Source organism: Manis pentadactyla, chromosome 4, assembly GCF_030020395.1.
Source record: "Manis pentadactyla isolate mManPen7 chromosome 4, mManPen7.hap1, whole genome shotgun sequence".
Lineage (NCBI taxonomy): Eukaryota > Metazoa > Chordata > Mammalia > Pholidota > Manidae > Manis > Manis pentadactyla.
The window spans coordinates 110,704,927-110,723,587 of NC_080022.1; the positions used below are offsets into that span (position 1 = coordinate 110,704,927).

The window sequence follows — 18,661 nt, forward strand, 5'->3', positions numbered from 1 at the left end:
GGTCTCTGCCCATACCAGAAGGATATTGGTATGCCATGACTGGTGTGGACACAGCTACTAGACTATTGTTTGTTTTTCCTGCACATCGTGCAGATCAGGAAATGACCAAAATGGGCCTGGAGTGTCTCTTTGCAGCCTATGGCTGGACACAGGTGATTGAGGGCAATCAAGGTGATTGAGAGAGATTTACGGGACATGCATTACAAGGATGGGTGCAGCAATTAGGAATAAAGTGCAAGTTTCATGTACCATATAATCCTACTGGGGCAGGCATGATAGAGAGGTACAGTGGTTCAAATCTGGCCTGATGTCGGACACCAATAGCCTATTGGGCTGGTCAGTTCGCTTATGGATAGTGCTATGGTGTTTGAATGAGAAGCCCCAAAAGTAGCCTTGAGTCCTGTGGATATGCTAACACACAGTGTTACCTCTTCCATACAACTGTATGTGCAAATGAAAGAGGAGTTATTGAAGCCAGGATATGGCCAGCAGAGCAACATCCTGCTGTCAGTCCCAACTGTGTTAAACCCTGGAGATTCTGGTGAGTGAACATGGCCCCGTACATTTTGACACATGGACCAGTGATGGCTGGCCCTTCTGGGAAAAAGGCCTGGAAGGTGGCCTCCTGTGTGTTCCTGGAGTAACAGCAGAGTGGCCCCCAAAGATCATGGTAGTGTACCCAAAACGTCCGGGAGGTAAAAGCATCTTATGGGGAAGTTTTCTTTTTTCTTTATGGCCAGTGAATGTACCTCCCAGAGCCCTATATATTGACCCATCTGTAACTCCCCCAGGGAGGGCAGTGAAAGTCTGTTATACTAGACCAGGACAAGATCCCATTCCTGCCACTGTCCTATCAGAGGACCACTATCTTGCATGCATCCTACCTCACGGTCAACATTTGCCTATGCTGGTGTCATTAAAATTTGTATATTATCTCCCTGGGTACAGTTGTTGCTTGATGATTGTTCTAAACTCCCTACCCATTTAGCTACTGACCACCTGTGAGATGCACAAGCTGTGGACTAAATCTGCATAGGACTTTGAATTTAGCTGAATCCTCTGGTTGAGGATTATCATGATTTTATTGCTGTTACTGTACATTATTAGTCTGGTTACAGTGCTCCACTTTTCTCACACAGGGGCTTGTGTGGAAATTGGGGAGCAATTTGATTGTGATGCAAGATTTCTGGAGGGGTGGGTTATGGGTAAAATTCCATATTTCCAGAATCTCTTGCCTGGCCTTAGTGCATCTCCCTATCAATAGGTGTTTTCAAAGGGTGAGGAGAAGTAGTTCATCTCCATATCAATAGGTAATTACAAGGGTGAGCCAGGGCATATCTGGACCACATATCTGGACCAGAGAGGTTGGGTGGGGCCCCTTTTTGTGCAGCCAGGGTCATGAGAGGCACGAACGAGCAGAAGTGGATGACTGCTTGTAAGCAATAAATGGATTTCTCCCACTTTATGTCTCCTTTTGATTGATTTTGGTTCAAAGGTATTTTGCCCCAGGCTGGGAGAGTATTTCCCACCCACCCCAGAGTTACAGTACTTAAATATACAGGTATATATGTATAAGTATATAATTGTTGCTGGGCAGCTGCATCTGGGGAGGTCTCTCCTTGCACACCAGATAAAAGCTCAACGTGGGCAGGGGAGGATTCTTGACTCTGAAGGGGAAAGAATTCTCAAGCAGGTTGTAGGAGTGGACGTAAGGAAGGAATTCTTTAAAGCAAGAGCAGCAGGGAATGGCAGCTGCCTTGCAGGCAGGAGAAAGCAGAAGAGTGTGGAGAGAACAAGGGAAAACTCTGGGCCTAGGGCAGATTTCCTTGCCAACTCTTAAAGCCAGGATCACCTGGTGTCCTGTGTCTGCTTGGATTTGCATGGTGTGGGAACTAGCTCCTACCACCCCAGGATTTGAGTGAGCTGCAGAGCAAGGAATGGAGTGGGATTATGTTCTGAGAACTTCCCCAAAAAAGGAGATTCTCAGGCAGGCTCTTGCAGCTGTAGTTCTGACCTACTCACCCAGGTGGAAGGAACTTGCAGATGCAAATCTAAGCTCTCAGCAGCCCCTCACTACTTATCTGGGGTAAAATGGAGACTTGGAAATAGAATGAAATAGCAAAAAGACAAAATGCAGTAAGCTGAGCAGTGATCAGCTTTATTAAAAAGTACGCACTTAAAGAAAGGAAAGTGCAGGCATCCTCAGGAGGCACACTGAAAGGCTGGGGATTCCATCTTTTTAAGGCTTTCAAGAAGGGGCAAAGGGCGGAGGGGTTTTTGGGTGTAGGCTTGACTTGTGGTCTCATGATGTCTCTCTCTAGTGAAGGACACTATGTCCTCATCCACAGTCAGTCCTCTAGATAATTCTGTAAAATACACTTAGCATAATTTATTGATCTTGTTCTTCTCTAAAATAGTGGTTATCCTTAAGCAGTGGGGACATATCAATTAAGACTACTTGCCCTGCCTTAAGATTGGGTGGGTTGATTGTCTGATTACCAAAGAATATGTTAGGAATATTACTTCTTAACTGTCTGCTTTTTAAAATGGAATCTTAGCCTTAAGATGGGGTCCCTCCTGTTCTTATTATACTGTTTCTATCTCAGCATTTTTCATCTTAGGCAGGAAAAGTTAATGATGATGCTTGTCCCATGTCCCTGCCCTACCTCATCATCTATGTAAATGTCAAAAGTAATGAAAGGTAGAGGATGTTACTTTGGATTATTCAACTTTTCTGCAGGTTTGACATTTTTCAAAATTAGTTGGGGAAAATACTCAGGAATATATAGAGAAACTTACAAAACTTTAAAGATACAAAATATAATACAAATTGAATTGAAAAGGTATATATCATCTCAGAAAAAAAATCTCATCCTGTTACATCCCTGCTTAAAACCTTCACTAGCTTTATCACCTAGGATAAAAGACAAAAGACCTAGCAAGGCCTGCAAGGCTCAGAAGAGCCCCTGCCTCTCTGCCCAGCTGGCCTACCCATTCCCTCTGCTTCACATCACTGTCATCTTTGACCCCCAGACTCCAACAATACCTGACTACAATTTAAGGAACCACTCCCCCAAAGCTCTCTCTCCTTCTGGCCTTTGCATGTGCAACTACCATAGCCTGACAATGAGGGACAGAGAAAGGGAGTTTCGTGCTGTCTCTTCCGGATTGTTCCCCAAAAATCTCCTCTGAAGTTTTCTGTTTCCCCAAGTCTGGGTGACAGGCCTCCTTGGCATCCTATTCCTAGTCCCATCATAGCACTTAACACACAATATTGCAACTGTCCACCCACTTGCTCATCTTCTTCAGTATTCTGTAAACTCAGGACAGGGCTTGCTTTATTCCCTAGGGGACAACTGGTTGGTGTACAGTAATTACATATTCAGTGAATGGAGTGGTCTTCCATTTTCTTGTATGTAAAATGAAGAAGCTGGGCTAGATGTTCTACAAAACCTGTTGGCAATAATACATATCGAATAATCCCAATCCAATTTGCGCAGGAATTTCCTGTTATTGTTCGCCTTCCTCTGCTTTCGAATTTCGGACGACCTCACGAGCAGGGAGAATCAGAGACTACAGTTCCCGTGAGGCCCCGGGGTACCTGGTGGCCCTGCCCCTCGCGCAGCGAGGACTCATTTCCCAGCGTGCCTCAGGACGTGAGAACTGCGTTTTTCCGACAAGTCAGGAGTTCCGTTCCTAAGCAGGAACTGCGGTAGCCAAGGCTGAGCGAAAGGTAGAATAGGCCCAGCTCGGGGTTCAGAGGGGACGTTGGTTCAACGAAAAGGCCGCAGGTGTACATACCCTGCTAATGGCGCTATCCAGCCCATTCCTTGCTAATGTCTTTATTAACGAACGTGCCTCGCGCGCTGGCCCTCTAATCATCCGTTACCTCTCCGCTGCCCGCCGCTGGAGGCCAAATATACTCTCGTCACACAGGAAAGGGGCGGTGTCTCAGGTCTGGCTGTTTGGCGTAGAGGCGGGTCCCCCTTAGGAGCGGAGTATGGACGTTGGCGGATGGGGATGGGGTGTTGGTGAGACTGGGCCCTCACCAGGCGGGAGGCCTAACCGTCTCTGGTCCTTGTCTCTGTGGTAGCCAATGCTGAGTGGGCAGCTGATCGGGCGCCTGTCCTCCATGGCCGGCCGCGTCTGTGTAGCCCGTAGCAACGCGGGATCAGGGACGATTGGACCTGTCGAGACTGCGATTCGCACGAAGTTGGAGCAGGCCCTGAACCCCGAGATACTAGAGCTGCGCAATGAGAGCGGCGGCCATGCGGTCCCACCAGGCAGCGAGACGCATTTCCGCGTGGTGGTGGTGAGCTCTCACTTCGAGGGACTGAGCTCCCTGCAACGGCACCGGCTGGTCCACGCTGCCCTGTCCGAGGAGCTGGCTGGGCCAGTCCACGCGCTGGCCATACAGGCGCGGACCCCTGACCAATGGAGGGAGAACCCTCAACTGGACACGAGCCCCCCCTGCCTGGGTGGAAGCAAGAAAACTCGAGGAACCCCCTGAGAGAGGAAGGACAGGGATCTGAATGGGTTGGGTGGAATGAATTACTGGAACCTTCTTCCCTTAAATACAGCCTTGTGTTTATTACTGGAACCTTCTTCCCTTAAATAGTCTGGTGTTTGTAAGGATGAGGACCCCTGGGCCTTCGCCAACAGATCATACATATTCTCTGGAGAGAGCAACACATTTCAGATCAAAGCTAACCCAAGGAAAGAGTATAATCACTACTGCGATTTCCCTGAACTATTCAGGAAAAGCTGCCCATTTGCTTCATGTTAAATTGCAACTAAGGAACCATCAGACCTGATGAGTTGGAAATAATCATGAACATTAAAAAAGTTATCATAGAAGGTGCATTGCTCTATTGTTCATGGCCTGATAAATCAGTGCTACAGATACTCTTGGGAGAAGAGTGTACCTATGGCCTATGGTAGTCAGGAAGGGCTTCACTGGGAAAGTGACCTAGTTGAATCTTTAAAGGAAAGCACAGTTAAAGAGGAAGGGGTAGACAGCGCGGAGAGCCCGCAAAGGCTTCCATGGACTGGGCAGGGGTTGATTGGATAAGACAGGAGTTATGGATGCATTTGAATTCTATACTGGGGGAACGTTTAGCTTTCTAGCAGCCTGTCCATTTTCAAAAGGGTATTTGTTTCTAAGAAAAACCTTTACGAAAAAAAAAAGTAGTGAAAAGATAACTTAGAAAATGAATATAGAAGGGGGAGAAGACTTTTGTAGCCCATATTCTAACGAGCCTTTCAAATATATTTCTGAGGGAAGCTCAAGTAACATCTAGATAAGCATCTTTCTGATGATTGTTAGGCTGCAGGCATCAGGGGAAGGGGTGAGCCTGATGGACAAGCTCAGGCCTCACCAAATGATGTGAAGAGACCAACAGGTTCCGGTCTGACAACATTCCAGAGCCTGATCGATAACCCTCCCAACTAGAGCCCTTCCCCCAAGCTAAAGGATTAGTGGTAACTTTCCAGTACCTGGCTAAAGGCCAATGAGAGACCCCCACGTACCCTAAACGAACCAATCCTCGCGCCAATGTACACCTTTGCTCTCCCTCCCCCTGCCTTCTTTAAAAACTTGCTGCCTGCCCTGCTGGGTGTGACTTCTCCGGCCTGTAGTACCCAGGCCGTGGGAACATCACCCAGGGGTGGCATTCAAATAAATTACCTGGTCCTTTGTTGCCTTTCTTCGCCTGCTTACTTCGGTCGGAATTGATTGGAATTTATCTTACATATGGTGCCGAAACCCGGGAAGGAGTGTGAGTGCAGGCCCCCACCAGCCACCGGTGGCTCCGCCCCCTCCCTTCCCGACCCGGGACCTCAGACTGCTTTCTGCTGCGTGGACTATTTTCATGTGAGTCCCTCAGTTTCCCCTGGTCTGTTTCTTTTCCTAACTCCATTTCGCCTGGTCCGTTAGAAATTGTACGTACGTCCAGGGGGGCACCCGGCCCTGGGCATTCAGCCCATCCTCTGCGGGCATTTGGCCCCCCGCTGGCCCTGCAGTATGGGAGACTTCCCTACCCCAGAACCCAGGACATCTGCAGGCATCTGGCCCACCCCTGGCCCTGCAGTGTGAGAGACGTCCCTCACCCAGGCTCCCAGGCCGTCTTCCCTGACTTGGTGCGCTTGGGACACTGGGCGCTCCTCTCAGGATTAGTTGGGAAGTTGCGCAGACATGGGGAACCAGCCCTCAAAAGCGGAGGCCCAGACCCCATTGCGGTGCCTCATTTCTAATTTGGCTACTCTATTTGTCCTGGGAAGTTCGCAAATAAAAGCTAGTCTTTCTTTGCTCTGAGGCCAGGCCTCAGTATCCCTTGGACAATCAATCTTGCTGGCCCCCTGAGGGAAGTTTCAATTGTAGCCTCCTCACCACCTTAATTAATTATTGCCACTAGAGCAGAAATTAGAGTGAAATCACATATGTGCAGGCTTTTTGGACTTTGCACTCCAGTCCAAACCTTTATGTTGTGTTCAGTAACTCAGGTTCTCCTACCCCGATCTCCAGTTAATCTCCCACCTCCCTCAACTCATGATCCCCTCCCCCTCTCTCCACCACCATCTTTAAGTCCCTTGTCTTCACATGTGTCGCCGCCATCTTAAAAGTACTACATTCTCAACCATGCCGCTGTCCTGCTCTACTCTTCCGGTGGCTGCAACACCCCCTCCCCCTCTCCTTCCACCTTCACTGCCCTCTTCCCCCACCAGAAAACGCTCCTCCCGCCCTCTGGTTCCAGAAGCCACGGACTAGAAGCTGAAGAGAGGGAAGGCAATTGGATATCAGTGACTCAAGTCGTTACATCGGTTTGTGTGTATATGTTTTTGTGTGGGGGGTGTTGCTGACTGTAGTCGTTGTATCTCAGTTTATGCGTTTGTGTGTCTTAAGTGTATAGATGAAAAATATTTTAAAAACAAGCACTTGTGAAAATTGGGCATTCTAAAACTTCCAGAAAATCTGATAAAAATGTTAAGCATTAATGCTAATTTGAGTTTGGCTGAGGCGGGCATGTCCTTGTTGTTATCAGCTGCCTAAGTTTACCTAAAGTCATTTAAGTCGATGTTATCTGCTAAATCTTTTAAGAATAAAATGCTTAAAGGCTTGGCTTTGTCTAATATTCAGTAAAAGTTTTGTAAGTAATCTACCATAGTTGCTAATAATAAGTAAACAGGCCTAGCAAATAAATATCTTAATAATAATACTGTATTAATGTATAACAGTGCATATATATGCAGACAGCCTGAGAATTTTTGTAGTAACCAAAATTCGTAAAGTTTGCTAAGTTATATAGACATATTTTGTGCCTAATAAGAAATTGTGCTATAAAGCACATTTCCAAAAATAATAATATACATTCATAGATGTATCAATCTGAAGAATGCTAGTGTAACAGTTTACAGTGGCCTATTTTTCAGTGTTCACTGAAGGTTAAAGTAATGGTTTTAAGTTCTAATCAAAACTACTTAAAGTAGTAAGGAAAACATTTCTGCATGCTAAAAAAATATGTCTTTTGATAAAAAAGTAACTTTGTTCTAAAGTACATCTGTTTAGAAGGAGAAATCTAAATGTAAAAAAAAGTTGTAAAAAGTTTGTAGAATAATTTAATATGGTCATGCTATATCAAATTAAAGCAAATGAGTCTCAGTATCAAGTACACAGCAAAATTAGAATTTTGTTTTCAGTTAAAAAGACAAAGTTTTTTTTAACTGTTAGTCTGCTCTTAATATTGAAAGATTGCAGAGAGTTCTGATTGTTTTATCAAAGCAGTTTCTTATGCTTAAAGTCTCAGTGAGTTGTCAGAGTCTTTAAGAAAATGAAATCTTAATATTAAAAGGACTAAAAGCTAAACTTTGCTAACAACAGTGTAACCTTCTTTATTTGCCTTTGAAGTACGTTGTTGTCATTCTAGTTAATTGGATAAGTATCACTTCATGGCAACCTATAATCCTATTTAAGCAAGTGCCAAAGAAACTTTCTTCTGACAACTTCCCAAAATCAAATGCAAAAAGATGCTTTTACCTCTAGTTAACTCTGATATTTTCCAGAGGGCCCTTGGAACATGTCAGAGGAATTTTTTCTCATTGGAGAAAATATTTGGCTAATTTGGTTTATTTACCTGCTTAATTACCTAGAAGGCACTGTCACAGGGAATAATGCTAAACTTTGTTACTGAATGTTTTGTGTTACAGAAAGATCCAAATTTCCTTATGACAACTGTCTTACAATAAGCTCTCATCAGATCTTTAACCATTGTCATTTGTAAGTCTTTTGTCATCTATCCTCACTGTTTTATTACTCCTAAACTAGTGAAAAACTAGATTTCAGCAAAACAGGTATTAGTTACATAGGATTAAGTAAACTAAGGAAGAAAATTTTGTGGCTTTTTGTTTCAAGTGTTGTTGATAAAGTGTTTTAAGCTTTTTCTCTTAAGCTGACAATAGTTTAGTAAATGACCATACCTTTATAAGCAGAATTGAAACATTTATCTTTCTCTCTACCTAATCCCTCCAGAATTTAAAAACTCTCAATGAGTATTTTTATATTTCATGGCAGTAATTGCATAAGTTCAGTAAGAACCTGCTTTCCTTGTAAGAGGACCAATTAAAGACAGATTATACTACCAAGGCTTTGACTGGAATGTCATACCTGAGAGACATGTGCATAAAGCTCAGATATGAACAGCTTTAAGGAACTAAGGTTGACTTTATATAGTCAACAAAGCCCCTTGAAAGAACTGGCCTGATACCTTACTTACAGGGTTCCCAGCAGCCTTACCAGGTAAGGAAAGTCACTTCATGGCAGGTGCAGGAACCTCAAGATGTCTTGGGGACCCCGAGAAGAGAGGAATTCACCCAAATCTACAGGTACTGCAGGCAAAACTTGATGGCAAGTCTTACTTGGCTTTCTGGCCTCGAGAGGCCTTTAAAAGTTCAATCTGAAATTTCTTACAAAAAGTTCCAGCAAAGCACATTTAAAAGAGCCTATGTAATCAATTGCTCTTCTTGCTGCACTTATGCAAATAATAGAGCCAAGTATTAATTATTTTCTTAATCTGGCTACTTCTAGTAAAAATAAAGGTGATTTTAGAGAAAAGTATTGTTTCAATAATGCAGTCTTATCTATACTAAATCCTAATACTAGTCATTGAGATGTAAACTCGATCCAGAATTCCAGTTCCCCATAATGGCCTGGCTAATGCCCCTACTGGGCCTCTTAATAACAGTTTGTAGTTTATTCTTAATTGGCCCTTGTGTCCTCAGGTTCCTCCAACAGCGGCTAACCCAGATAACCCGGGTCGCCACCAACCAGATGTTGCTTCACTGTTATGCACCTCTTCCCACTGAACCTCCTCCTTCGGCCTAATACCAGCCTCAAACCTCCATGACACCCCTTATCAGCCGGAAGTAGCCAGATCGAGTCATCACCCATTATGACAAAAAGGCTGGAATGTTTGGCTGTAGGGATCAGGGGAAGGGGTGAGCCTAATGGACAAGCTCGGGCCTCACCAAATGATGCAAAGAGACCAACAGGTTCTGGTCTGACAACATTCCGGAGCCTGATCGGATAACCCTCCCAACTAGAGCCCTTCCCCCAAGCTAAATGATTAGTGGTAACTTTCCAGTACCTGGCTAAAGGCCAATGAGAGACCCCCATGTACCCTAAATGAGCCAATCCTTGCACCAATGTACACCTTTGCTCTCCCTCCCCCTGCCTTTAAAAACTTGCTGCCTGCCCTGCTGGGTGTGACTTCTCTGACCTATAGTACCCAGGCTGTGGGAACATCACCCAGGGGTGACATTCAAATAAATTACCTGGCCCTTTGTTGCCTCTCTTCGCCTGCTTACTTCAGTCGGAATTTATTGGAATTTATCTTACAATGATCAATGTGAAATAAAACTTAGATACTAAAGAAAAGGTTTGATTATGTCTTGACCATTTCTGGCTAAAGAGTTCAGACTGCATCTGGTTGGGCAGCAGGGAGTCATTTGGAAGAGATATTTTTAAATTTTTTATTAAGGTATTATTGATATACACTCTTATAAAGGTTTCACATGAAAAAAACAATGTGGTCACTACATTTACCCATATTATCAAGTCTCTACCCATACCCCAATGCAGTCAGTGTAGTAAGATGTCACAGATTCACTATTTGTCTTTTCTGTGCTACACTGTTTTCCCCATGATCCCCCACACCATGTGTACTAAACATGATACCCTTCAATCCCCTTCTCCCTCCCTCCCCTCCTGCCCTCCCACACCCCTCCCCTTTGGTAACCACTAGTTCATTCTTGGAGTCTCTGAGTCTGCTATTTTGTTCCTTCAGTTTTGCTTCATGGTTATACTCCACAAATGAGGGAAATCATTTGACACTTCTCTTTCTCCGCCTGGCTTATTTCACTGAGCATGTCCTCCAGCTCCATTCATGTTGTTGCAAATGGTAGGATCTGTTTCTTTCTTATGGCTGAGTAGTATTCCATTGTGTATATGTACCACCTCTTCTTAATCCATTCATCTACTGATGGACACTTAGGTTACTTCCATATCTTGGCTGTTGTAGAAAGCTGCGATAAACATAGGGGTGCATATGTCTTCTGAATCTGAGAAGTATTCTTAGGGTAAATTCCAAGAGTGGTATTCCCAGGTCAAATGGTATTTCTATTTTTAGTTTTTTGAGGAACTTCCATATTGCTTTCCACAATGGTTGACATATTGCTTTCCACAATGGTTGAACTAGCTTACATTCCCACCAGCAGTATAGGAGGGTTTCCCTTTCTCTGCATCCTCGCCAGCAGTTGTTGTTCTTAGACTTTTCGATGCTGGCCGTCCTTACTGGTGTGAGGTGACATCTCATTGTGGTTTTAATTTGCATTTCCTTGTTATACTTTCTTTACTGTGGTTTTATTACCATTGGTGACAGCTATTAAACCTTAGGAACACTTCCATCTGTAGCAGTCCCTCCAAAATACACTGTAGAGATGGTTTGTGGGAGGTAAATTCTCTCAGCTTTTGCTTGTCTGGAAATTGTTTAATCCCTCCTTCAAATTTAAATGATAATCTTGCCAGATAAAGTAATCTTGGTTTGAGGCCCTTCTGCTTCATTGCATTAAATACATCATGCCACTCCCTTCTGGCCTGTAAGGTTTCTGCTGAGAAGTCTGATGATAGCCTGATGGGCTTTCCTTTGTATGTGATCTTATTTCTCTGTCTGGCTGCTTTTAATAGTCTGTCCTTATCCTTGATCTTTGCCATTTTAATTACCATATGTCTTGGTGTTGTCTTCCTTGGGTCCCTTGTGTTGGGAGATTTGTGCATCTCCATGGCCTGAGAGACTATCATCTTCCCCAGATTGGGGAAGTTTTCAGCAATTACCTCCTCAAAGACACTTTCTATCCCCTTTTGTCTCTTCTTCTTCTTCTGTACCCCTATAATGTGAATATTGTTCTGCTTGGATTGGTCTCACAATTCTCTCAATATTCTTTCATTCTTAGATATCCTTTTTTCTCTGTTCCTCAGCTTCTTTGTATTCCTCTTCTCTAGGTTTTATTTCATTTATCATCACCATATCTAATCTGCTTTTAATACCCTCCATTGTGCTCTTCAACAATTAGATCTCTGACTGGAATTCATTCCTGAGTTCTTTAATATCTTTCTGTACCTCCATGAGCATGTTAATGATTTTTATTTTGAACTCCCTTTCAGGAAGATTCATGAGGTCGATGTCATTTAAATCTTTTTTGGGAACTTAGTAATTTTACTTTGAACCAGGTTCCTTTGGCATTTCATATTTGTATATGGCGCCCTCTAGTGTCCAGAAGCTCTATTCTCTGGAGCTGCTCAGCCCCTGAAGCAATGTCAGGGGTCACGGGGGAATGGTATTGGTGACTGGAGGGAGAAAAGAGCTGTTTCCTGTTTCCTGGCTGCTCTGCTTGTCTCTACTGCCTGAACCAGTGGGCTGAGCACACAGGTATAAGCCTCTATGCTTTGCATTTGTAGTTGCTGTAGACAGATCTTCCCTCTGGCTGGCCTAACTCCAGCATAGGGTTTGCCAGTTTGAGAGCCAGGTGGGGCTGGCTGGGAGAAAGGCGCAGTAGGCTGCGTATCACAGAGGGGGTCCTTGGAGCTGTGTAGCCATCCAGGGAGCTGGAGCACCTGAAGATCGTGAAAGCTCCCAACCTGCTGGGCAGGGTGCACCCAGAGAATTTTGTCTACCTGTCCTTTCTCCTGAGCAGTAAGCTCTGTACAGTCCTTGTCCCTTTAGCAGCCCTCTTGCTAAGGGCTTCCTTGTTAGGAAGTCTCTCAGACTGTCCGCCTTTCTTTGGTCCCAGAGCAGCCAGATATGGATCCCTGCTCTCCACAAGCAGCTGGAATCTCAGTCTCTCCAGGAATTCTGCCTGTCTTAGCTTTCCAATCCCCTAATCATGAGAGAACCATGCAAGCATCATGAAATGTAGATTTGTGCTCCCAGAGCAGATCTCTGGAGTTAGGTATTCAGCAGTCCTAGGCCTCCACTCCCTCTCTGCTCCATTTCTCTTCCTCCTGCCAGTGAGCTGGGGTGGGGAAAGGGCTCGGGTCCCACTGGGCCATGGCTTTGGTAGGTTACTCTGTTCCATGAGGTCTGCTCTTTTTCCAGGTGTATGCAGTCTGGCACAGTCCTCTTTCCTGTTGCTCTTTCAGGATTAGTTGTACTAATTATATTTTCATATTATATGCGGTTTTAGGAGTAAGCCTCTGTCTCACCTCTCATGCTGCCATCTTTAATCCTCATCATTGAAGAAATTTAAGGAAGGCACGCCCAAGAGCATTTTGGGACAGATCCTGCAGTGATGAGTGAGCGGGTTGGCATAGGAGATTGGAGACACAGAGATCAGCCAAGAGTGAAGACATAACCCTGACTCTGAGATCAGCTGTGGGGATGAAAAGGAGTTAAGAGCTACCATAAAAAGAAAATGTCTTGATTAGAATAGAAATGGACCAGAGTGAGAAGGGAGTCAAGAATAACCTCAGGCAGTGTTTTTCAGATTTCTTCACAGGTAAGAATTTCCAAGGGGGGCTTTGTTTAAAATGTGGATTCTAGGTCCTCACTCTTAAAAAAAAACAAAAAAGGATTCTGATTCCACAAATCAATAAAGGAGTCTGGACTCAATATCTTTAAAGCACACACAAGAGGGTTTGGAGGAAAGTTGGCTTTATTCTCAAGAAACATTACTCCAGGTTTTGTTTTCATTTGGGGTTTGTTTGTTTTTTGTTTTGTAAATTTTATTGTGGTGAGAACACTTAACATGAAATCACCCTCTTAAATTTTTCATTGTGCAATACGTTATTGACTATAGATACACAAATATACAGCAAATCGAGAGTTTATTCATCTTCCTTAACTGAAAGTTTATGCCTGTTGATTAGTAACTCCCCATTTCCTTCTCCCCCCAGCCCCTGGCAACCACCATTCCACTCTGATTCAGAAGATTTAACTATTTTAGATAACTTATGCGTTATCTTAATAATTTACATATTGCAGAATTTACTTAAATTTTAAGGCTGAATAATATCCCATTATATGTATATACATTTTCTTTATTCATCTGTTGATGGACATTTAGGTTGTTTCCACACCTTAGCCTTAGCTATTGTGAATAGTGCTGCAATAAAGGAGCACTAATATCACTCCAGTATCCTGTTGTTGGATAATATCTATCCAATTCCTTTGGGTAAATTCCCAGAAGTAGGATTGCAAGATCATATGGGTCTATTTTTTGAGGAACTGCTATACTCTTCCATAGCTGCTGCACCATTTTTCATTCACATCAGCAATTAGAAAGGGTTCCAATTTCTCCACATCTTTGCCAACACCTTTTGTCTTTTGGGTTTTGGTGGGGTTTTTTTTTTTTTTTTGGTATTAGCCATCCTGACAGGTGTGAGGTGGTATCTCATTGTGGTTTTGATTTGCATTTCCATGACTAATGATATTGAGCATCTTTGCCTGTGCCTGTGAGCCATTTTCATACCTTCTTTTGAGAAACATTTATTCAAGTCCTTAGCCAATTGTTTAAATCAGGTTATTAGTTTTTTTGCTATCGAATTGTAGGACCTTACCCCCAAGCTTTCAAAGCTGGGAGACTGAGAGGCCCTCCATCTGTACAAGTGGAAATGTCAGGACAGAGAAGTCAATTGAGGAAGGAAATGTGACAAATCATGCTATCCTGGCCTTCAGTTTGGAGAGAAAGTTGTTTTTCCATCTCACCATTTTCCCCTCCAAGCAGGCAGAACAGAGTTGAATGTAACTGAAGAGACAAGGAAGCAGATGCAGTCCTTTAGATTTCAAGAATTTGTTTCCTTTTTATTTTTCACCAATATTTGTCATTTCATTTTCACAGCAACAGAGTACGGTTTAGGGGTCCCCAGGAGAGCAGAGGAGAGGGATAAGTCCCTCCAGGGGGTGCAGGGAACAGAGCTGCATTCAGCAAGTGAAGAGAGAGGAATGGGGCACACATTCATACACTGGCCACTGGAGGAGAAGGCAGTCCTTTGAGCACAGACACCAAAGAGTTAAACAGTCACCACCTGGTTCAGTGTTACAAAAGGGGGGAATGACCATAGAGTAGGGGCACCAGGTGCAGCATGTGGAGGGTGAATTTGGACTTTCTTTTTTTGTTATAGTTATCACTTCTTTTAATGTTTTACAAACAGCTAAAAACTACAACACATCACAGCTACGGTAGAGGGCAGGGGGCACCAAAGAAAGCAGCCACATGGAGTAGGATGGGGCAGGGGCAGCTTAACTTACAGGAGCTATCATGTGGGAAGGGTGAGGTAGGGAAACTGAGGCTTCTGGTCCCTGCATTAAGGGTCCCTGGCTCACTGCCCAACCTCTTCCAATTTCAGAGGAGTTGCTGGGAGGGCCTCTGTTTCCTGCCCCTGCTGCAGCTCCTTGTGCTTTGTGATGTGCTGGTTTGACTACATGCCTGGTTTCTTTCCCTCCCTTGCTCATCTGCCTGTGAGTGCACAGGTTGGGCATGGGATGGCAGCTGTGCTACCTTGCCTGTGCTCTAGCAGGTGCAGCTTCTCACTCTAGAGGAGGCCTGTGCTTTTCGAGAGAAGGGGAGATGGACCTCACGTGCCCTCAGAGCTCCCCAGATGAATCAACTCTTTTCCTAGCCTGGCCTAGCGCTCCTCCCTCCCAGGTGTGGCACAGAAACAAGATTGGGGGACATACTATGGGAAGTAGGATTGTGTGTGTCTGTTGAAATGTTGGCTTATATTTTAGGAGAGTATAGTGACAACCCTACCCCACAGCACATACACGCACATATATCAGGGTACACGGGCATTCACACACACACACACAGCTGAGCTGCCTCAGAACTTAATATACAAATAAATAAGAATCAGCAAATTTCATAAAACTCAGGCTTCTTGTAGCCCAAACTGAGGGTGAAGTGGAGGCCAGGGGGCTGAGGTTTATTGCTTACTCCTCCAACCTCCAACAAGAGGTGTGAGAGAGCACCTGAGGCCCTTTTAACTCTTAAGTAATTTCTTTTGGTCCATGGCCTACACCAAGCCCCAGCCACCAGCATGACCACATGCCTGAGACTTTGCCAGGGCCTAGGCAGAGAGAATGAGGGGGGAGGCAGGAAGCCTGACCTGGAGCTCCTGCAGCCAGGAAGAATGAGGGTCCCTCACTAACACTGGGGGAGAAGGATAGGATCAAGCCTTCTCTTGTGCAGTCAAGGGTGGTAGGAGGCGGGGATAGAGCTACATCCCAAAACTGGGATGAAGGAACCTTCCCTGCAGTCCCTGCCCACGGGGTCACACACATGCACACATGCGTGCACAACAAATACACACACACACACAGCTAAGACACCAAACAGGGCTGTGGGGAGTGAGGGCTCTGGGGGCTGGGATGGCAGAGCAGGGAGGGGGAAGGAGGAGCTGTTGGTCTCACAGTGTGCCTGCCACCCTCGAAGCCCCAGAGACGACCTCATTGCAGCACCTGCCCCCGGGTCTCAGGCAGCTTCAGGGCCAGAGAACTACCAAGGGCAAGGGCAGCTGAGGCAAAGAGGATGGGGGCAGCCTTGGTGATTCCCACAAAAGATGTGAAGATGCTGATCCCCAGCACAGCTGCCAGCTTACAGAGGGCATTCAGGAAGCCAAACGCTGTGGTTCTGCTCAGGAGGCCCCAGCACAGTATGCAGCACACAGCACAGAGGGGTCCAGCCCAGGAGGGAGGGAGAGAGGAAGAGGCACAGGAGGGTTCATGGCGGGAGGGTGGGTAGGTGCAGAAGTGAGGGAGAGATGGCAGGCAGTGTGCACGGGAGAGAGGAAGGATGAGGAGACCAGGCGGGGGATGTACATCAGGGAATATAGATAAATTGGGAAGCAAGGGGGAAAAGAGACCCAAAAGTTTGGTTAAGAGTTAAGACTTCAAGAGGTGAATACAAAAGCTACCAACTTTTAGAGGAGAAACTCAATGGGAATTGAGTGTACCCTTTTGCCCCTAAAGATGCTTTTCCTGTTGAGCCCCCCTTCCTTAGACCCACTTCTCCCCTGCCCTCTAGGCCCTAAACCTACTGGCCTTCCCCCACCACACTCCAAGTACCTCTTGTCTGAGGGGTAGAGCTCAACAGTCAACACATCCAGTGCACTCCAGGATGCAATGCTGACCCCACCAAAGAGGCAGAGCAGAGCGATCATGGCAGACTCACTGTTCCCAAAAGACAGGAAGAAGCAGGAGACACAGGACATCACGCTGGAGCCAGCTGGAGCCGGGAAAGGAGAGAGCAGCATGAGCCTGGCCACAGGGAAGCCCATCTACAACCCTCCTTGTCCCACCTACTCATCAGCTAGCTTTGAGGGTAGCCCAGGATGAGACCCATTTTCCCCATGTACCAAAAGGAAGGCATTTTATTCACCCCCTACCTCCCTTATAAGTTGTCTTCCTGATTAATAATATCAGTAACAACAATCTCTTCAGTGCCAGCTGTGGGCCATGCAATTTGATGCTTTGCATGCCTTGATCTAATATCTCAACCCCGTGAGGCAGGCAGGCATTATCATCACCCCCACTTTGTAGATGAGACAACTGGGCTCATACAGGTGAAGTAACTTGGCCAAAGTAGGTGGTAGAGCTGAGATTCAAAACTCATAACCTCAAAGCCTATGCCTATTAACTACTTGCCATTCTGCCCACCTTTACACACAGAGAAGCTTCCATGCCAGGCCCCACCCCATCCTGTAGCCACCCTCTAGCAGAAGACAGGAGAGAACCTTCTCTAACTAAGATCTTCCTTAAGACTGAGGTAAGAAGTCTGTTGACGCCTCCCCCTGCCCCCTAATTAGATCTGACGCACCACCACCCACCTCTCCCCCTTACCAAGCATTCGGAGCCTGCCAATCTTATCCATGAGCAGGGCAGACACGATATTCCCAGGAAGCACGGCCAACGTCCCCAAGAAGCTGACGAAGTACACCATGTAGGCGCCTTCACCTGTCCCTGTCACATCTAGTGGGCAGCCCTCCTTGTTGTGTAGGAATGTGCTGTTCACCAGACGGCTGTTCACAAACTTGTACTCAAACAGGTCTGGGGGACAAAGACCAGGACAGGTAGGCAGTCACAGCAAAAGTTAGAGGGAGGCTGTGACTGCTTATGACTTGGGGGTCTGCCTTTGTGAGGCTTAGTAGTGAGGGCTCTCAAATTTGTTTAGGGCACTCACTGCAAAACATCAAATACTATCACTATAGGAACTAAGAATCTTTACAGCAGCAAATAACCACACATGAACAAATCAAACAATGTGCCTGGCTGTCTTCAGTGTTCTCACTGATAAGCTCTGCCTCTTGTTCACTCCCTTTTGCCCACCATAATGGACTGTATGCAGTAGCAATGCCAGGGGTTTAGGAAAAATTACTGAGCAAAATATTAAAAATTATTTAAAGTCCTATCATTATGTTTTCCTGCAAGGTAGGAAAAATTCACCCAGTACTCCATTTAGAAATGGGAAACCTCAATCTAGCTCACAAACCAGCATTTTGTGTGCAAATAGTTTGAGAATCACTGTTAAAGAAGTGGACTAATGCAATGATTCTCAACCTTTTCCCCACCAAACATCCTTTTTGTTTTACTTTTTCCCAAGAGCCCTTTTTTGAATGATTTTTTGCCCTTTTCAAAAGTGCATTAATATCACTGCAGTTATTTTAATTCCAGCCAAAGGCAAAGAAACTTGATGTTTTTGTCAGCTATTCAATCACAAAAAAAAGTTCAATTTTCATTAGATTTTTGGAATTACTGGTGGGAGCTAATGGGTCCCACACCACCTTCCCCCTAAGCTCCAGAGAGCTCAGCCTGAGAATGAGGAAGGTCCCTTCTCCCCTTAAGGCCCACCACCCCTTTGGCCTCACAGCCACTGGGCATGCCACCTCACCGGTGTTATAGAACACAGTGTTGATGAACGTGCAGTTGCGGAAAAATGTGTTGCTGGATGTGACATCCTCGAAATAACACTCCTCAAAGAGGGAATCCTCAAAGGACACTGACTTCAGACGCAGCCCAATGAACCTGTGAGGTCAGAATGATGAGAAACACTGCCCACTTACCCTCATACACTCCTCCAAGGCTTATCCCTTTAGTGAAAGCATGGGAAGCTGCAGCAT

General features: G+C 45.2%; 2 protein-coding genes and 1 long non-coding RNA gene across 7 annotated transcripts in view; 2 read left to right on the forward strand and 1 right to left on the reverse strand.

The window, feature by feature from the left end:
- SV2A (synaptic vesicle glycoprotein 2A) overlaps positions 1–18,661 on the reverse strand; it is a 39,806-nt gene that overhangs the window by 11,428 nt on the left and 9,717 nt on the right. For 2 of the 5 annotated variants that reach the window (XM_036900459.2, XM_057500659.1), the window contains 4 exons: positions 18,433–18,566; positions 17,385–17,591; positions 16,611–16,770; positions 14,328–16,176 (listed from right to left, as the gene is read on the reverse strand). In XM_036900459.2, coding sequence (XP_036756354.2) covers positions 15,993–16,176; positions 16,611–16,770; positions 17,385–17,591; positions 18,433–18,566 — 685 coding nt within the window. In that variant the 3' untranslated portion in view covers positions 14,328–15,992. Of the gene's footprint in view, positions 1–13,126; positions 14,293–14,327; positions 16,177–16,610; positions 16,771–17,384; positions 17,592–18,432; positions 18,567–18,661 lie in introns of those variants that run through there. The other 3 variants (XR_008997115.1, XR_008997114.1, XM_057500658.1) reach the window with 2 other exon arrangements.
- BOLA1 (bolA family member 1) lies at positions 3,587–4,575 on the forward strand. The gene is made up of 2 exons (XM_036900461.2): positions 3,587–3,733; positions 4,094–4,575. The coding sequence occupies exon 2, from the start codon at positions 4,097–4,099 to the stop codon at positions 4,508–4,510; it is 414 nt and encodes a 137-aa protein (XP_036756356.1). The 5' UTR covers positions 3,587–3,733; positions 4,094–4,096; the 3' UTR covers positions 4,511–4,575.
- Positions 5,881–9,835, forward strand: LOC130683415 (uncharacterized). The gene is made up of 2 exons (XR_008997117.1): positions 5,881–6,819; positions 9,274–9,835. It is a non-coding gene; the product is annotated as an uncharacterized LOC130683415 (long non-coding RNA).

Excerpts from the sequence above, each read along its gene's own strand:
- BOLA1 (XM_036900461.2), top strand. The coding sequence starts at position 4,097 with ATGCTGAGTGGGCAGCTGATCGGGCGCCTGTCCTCCATGGCCGGCCGC.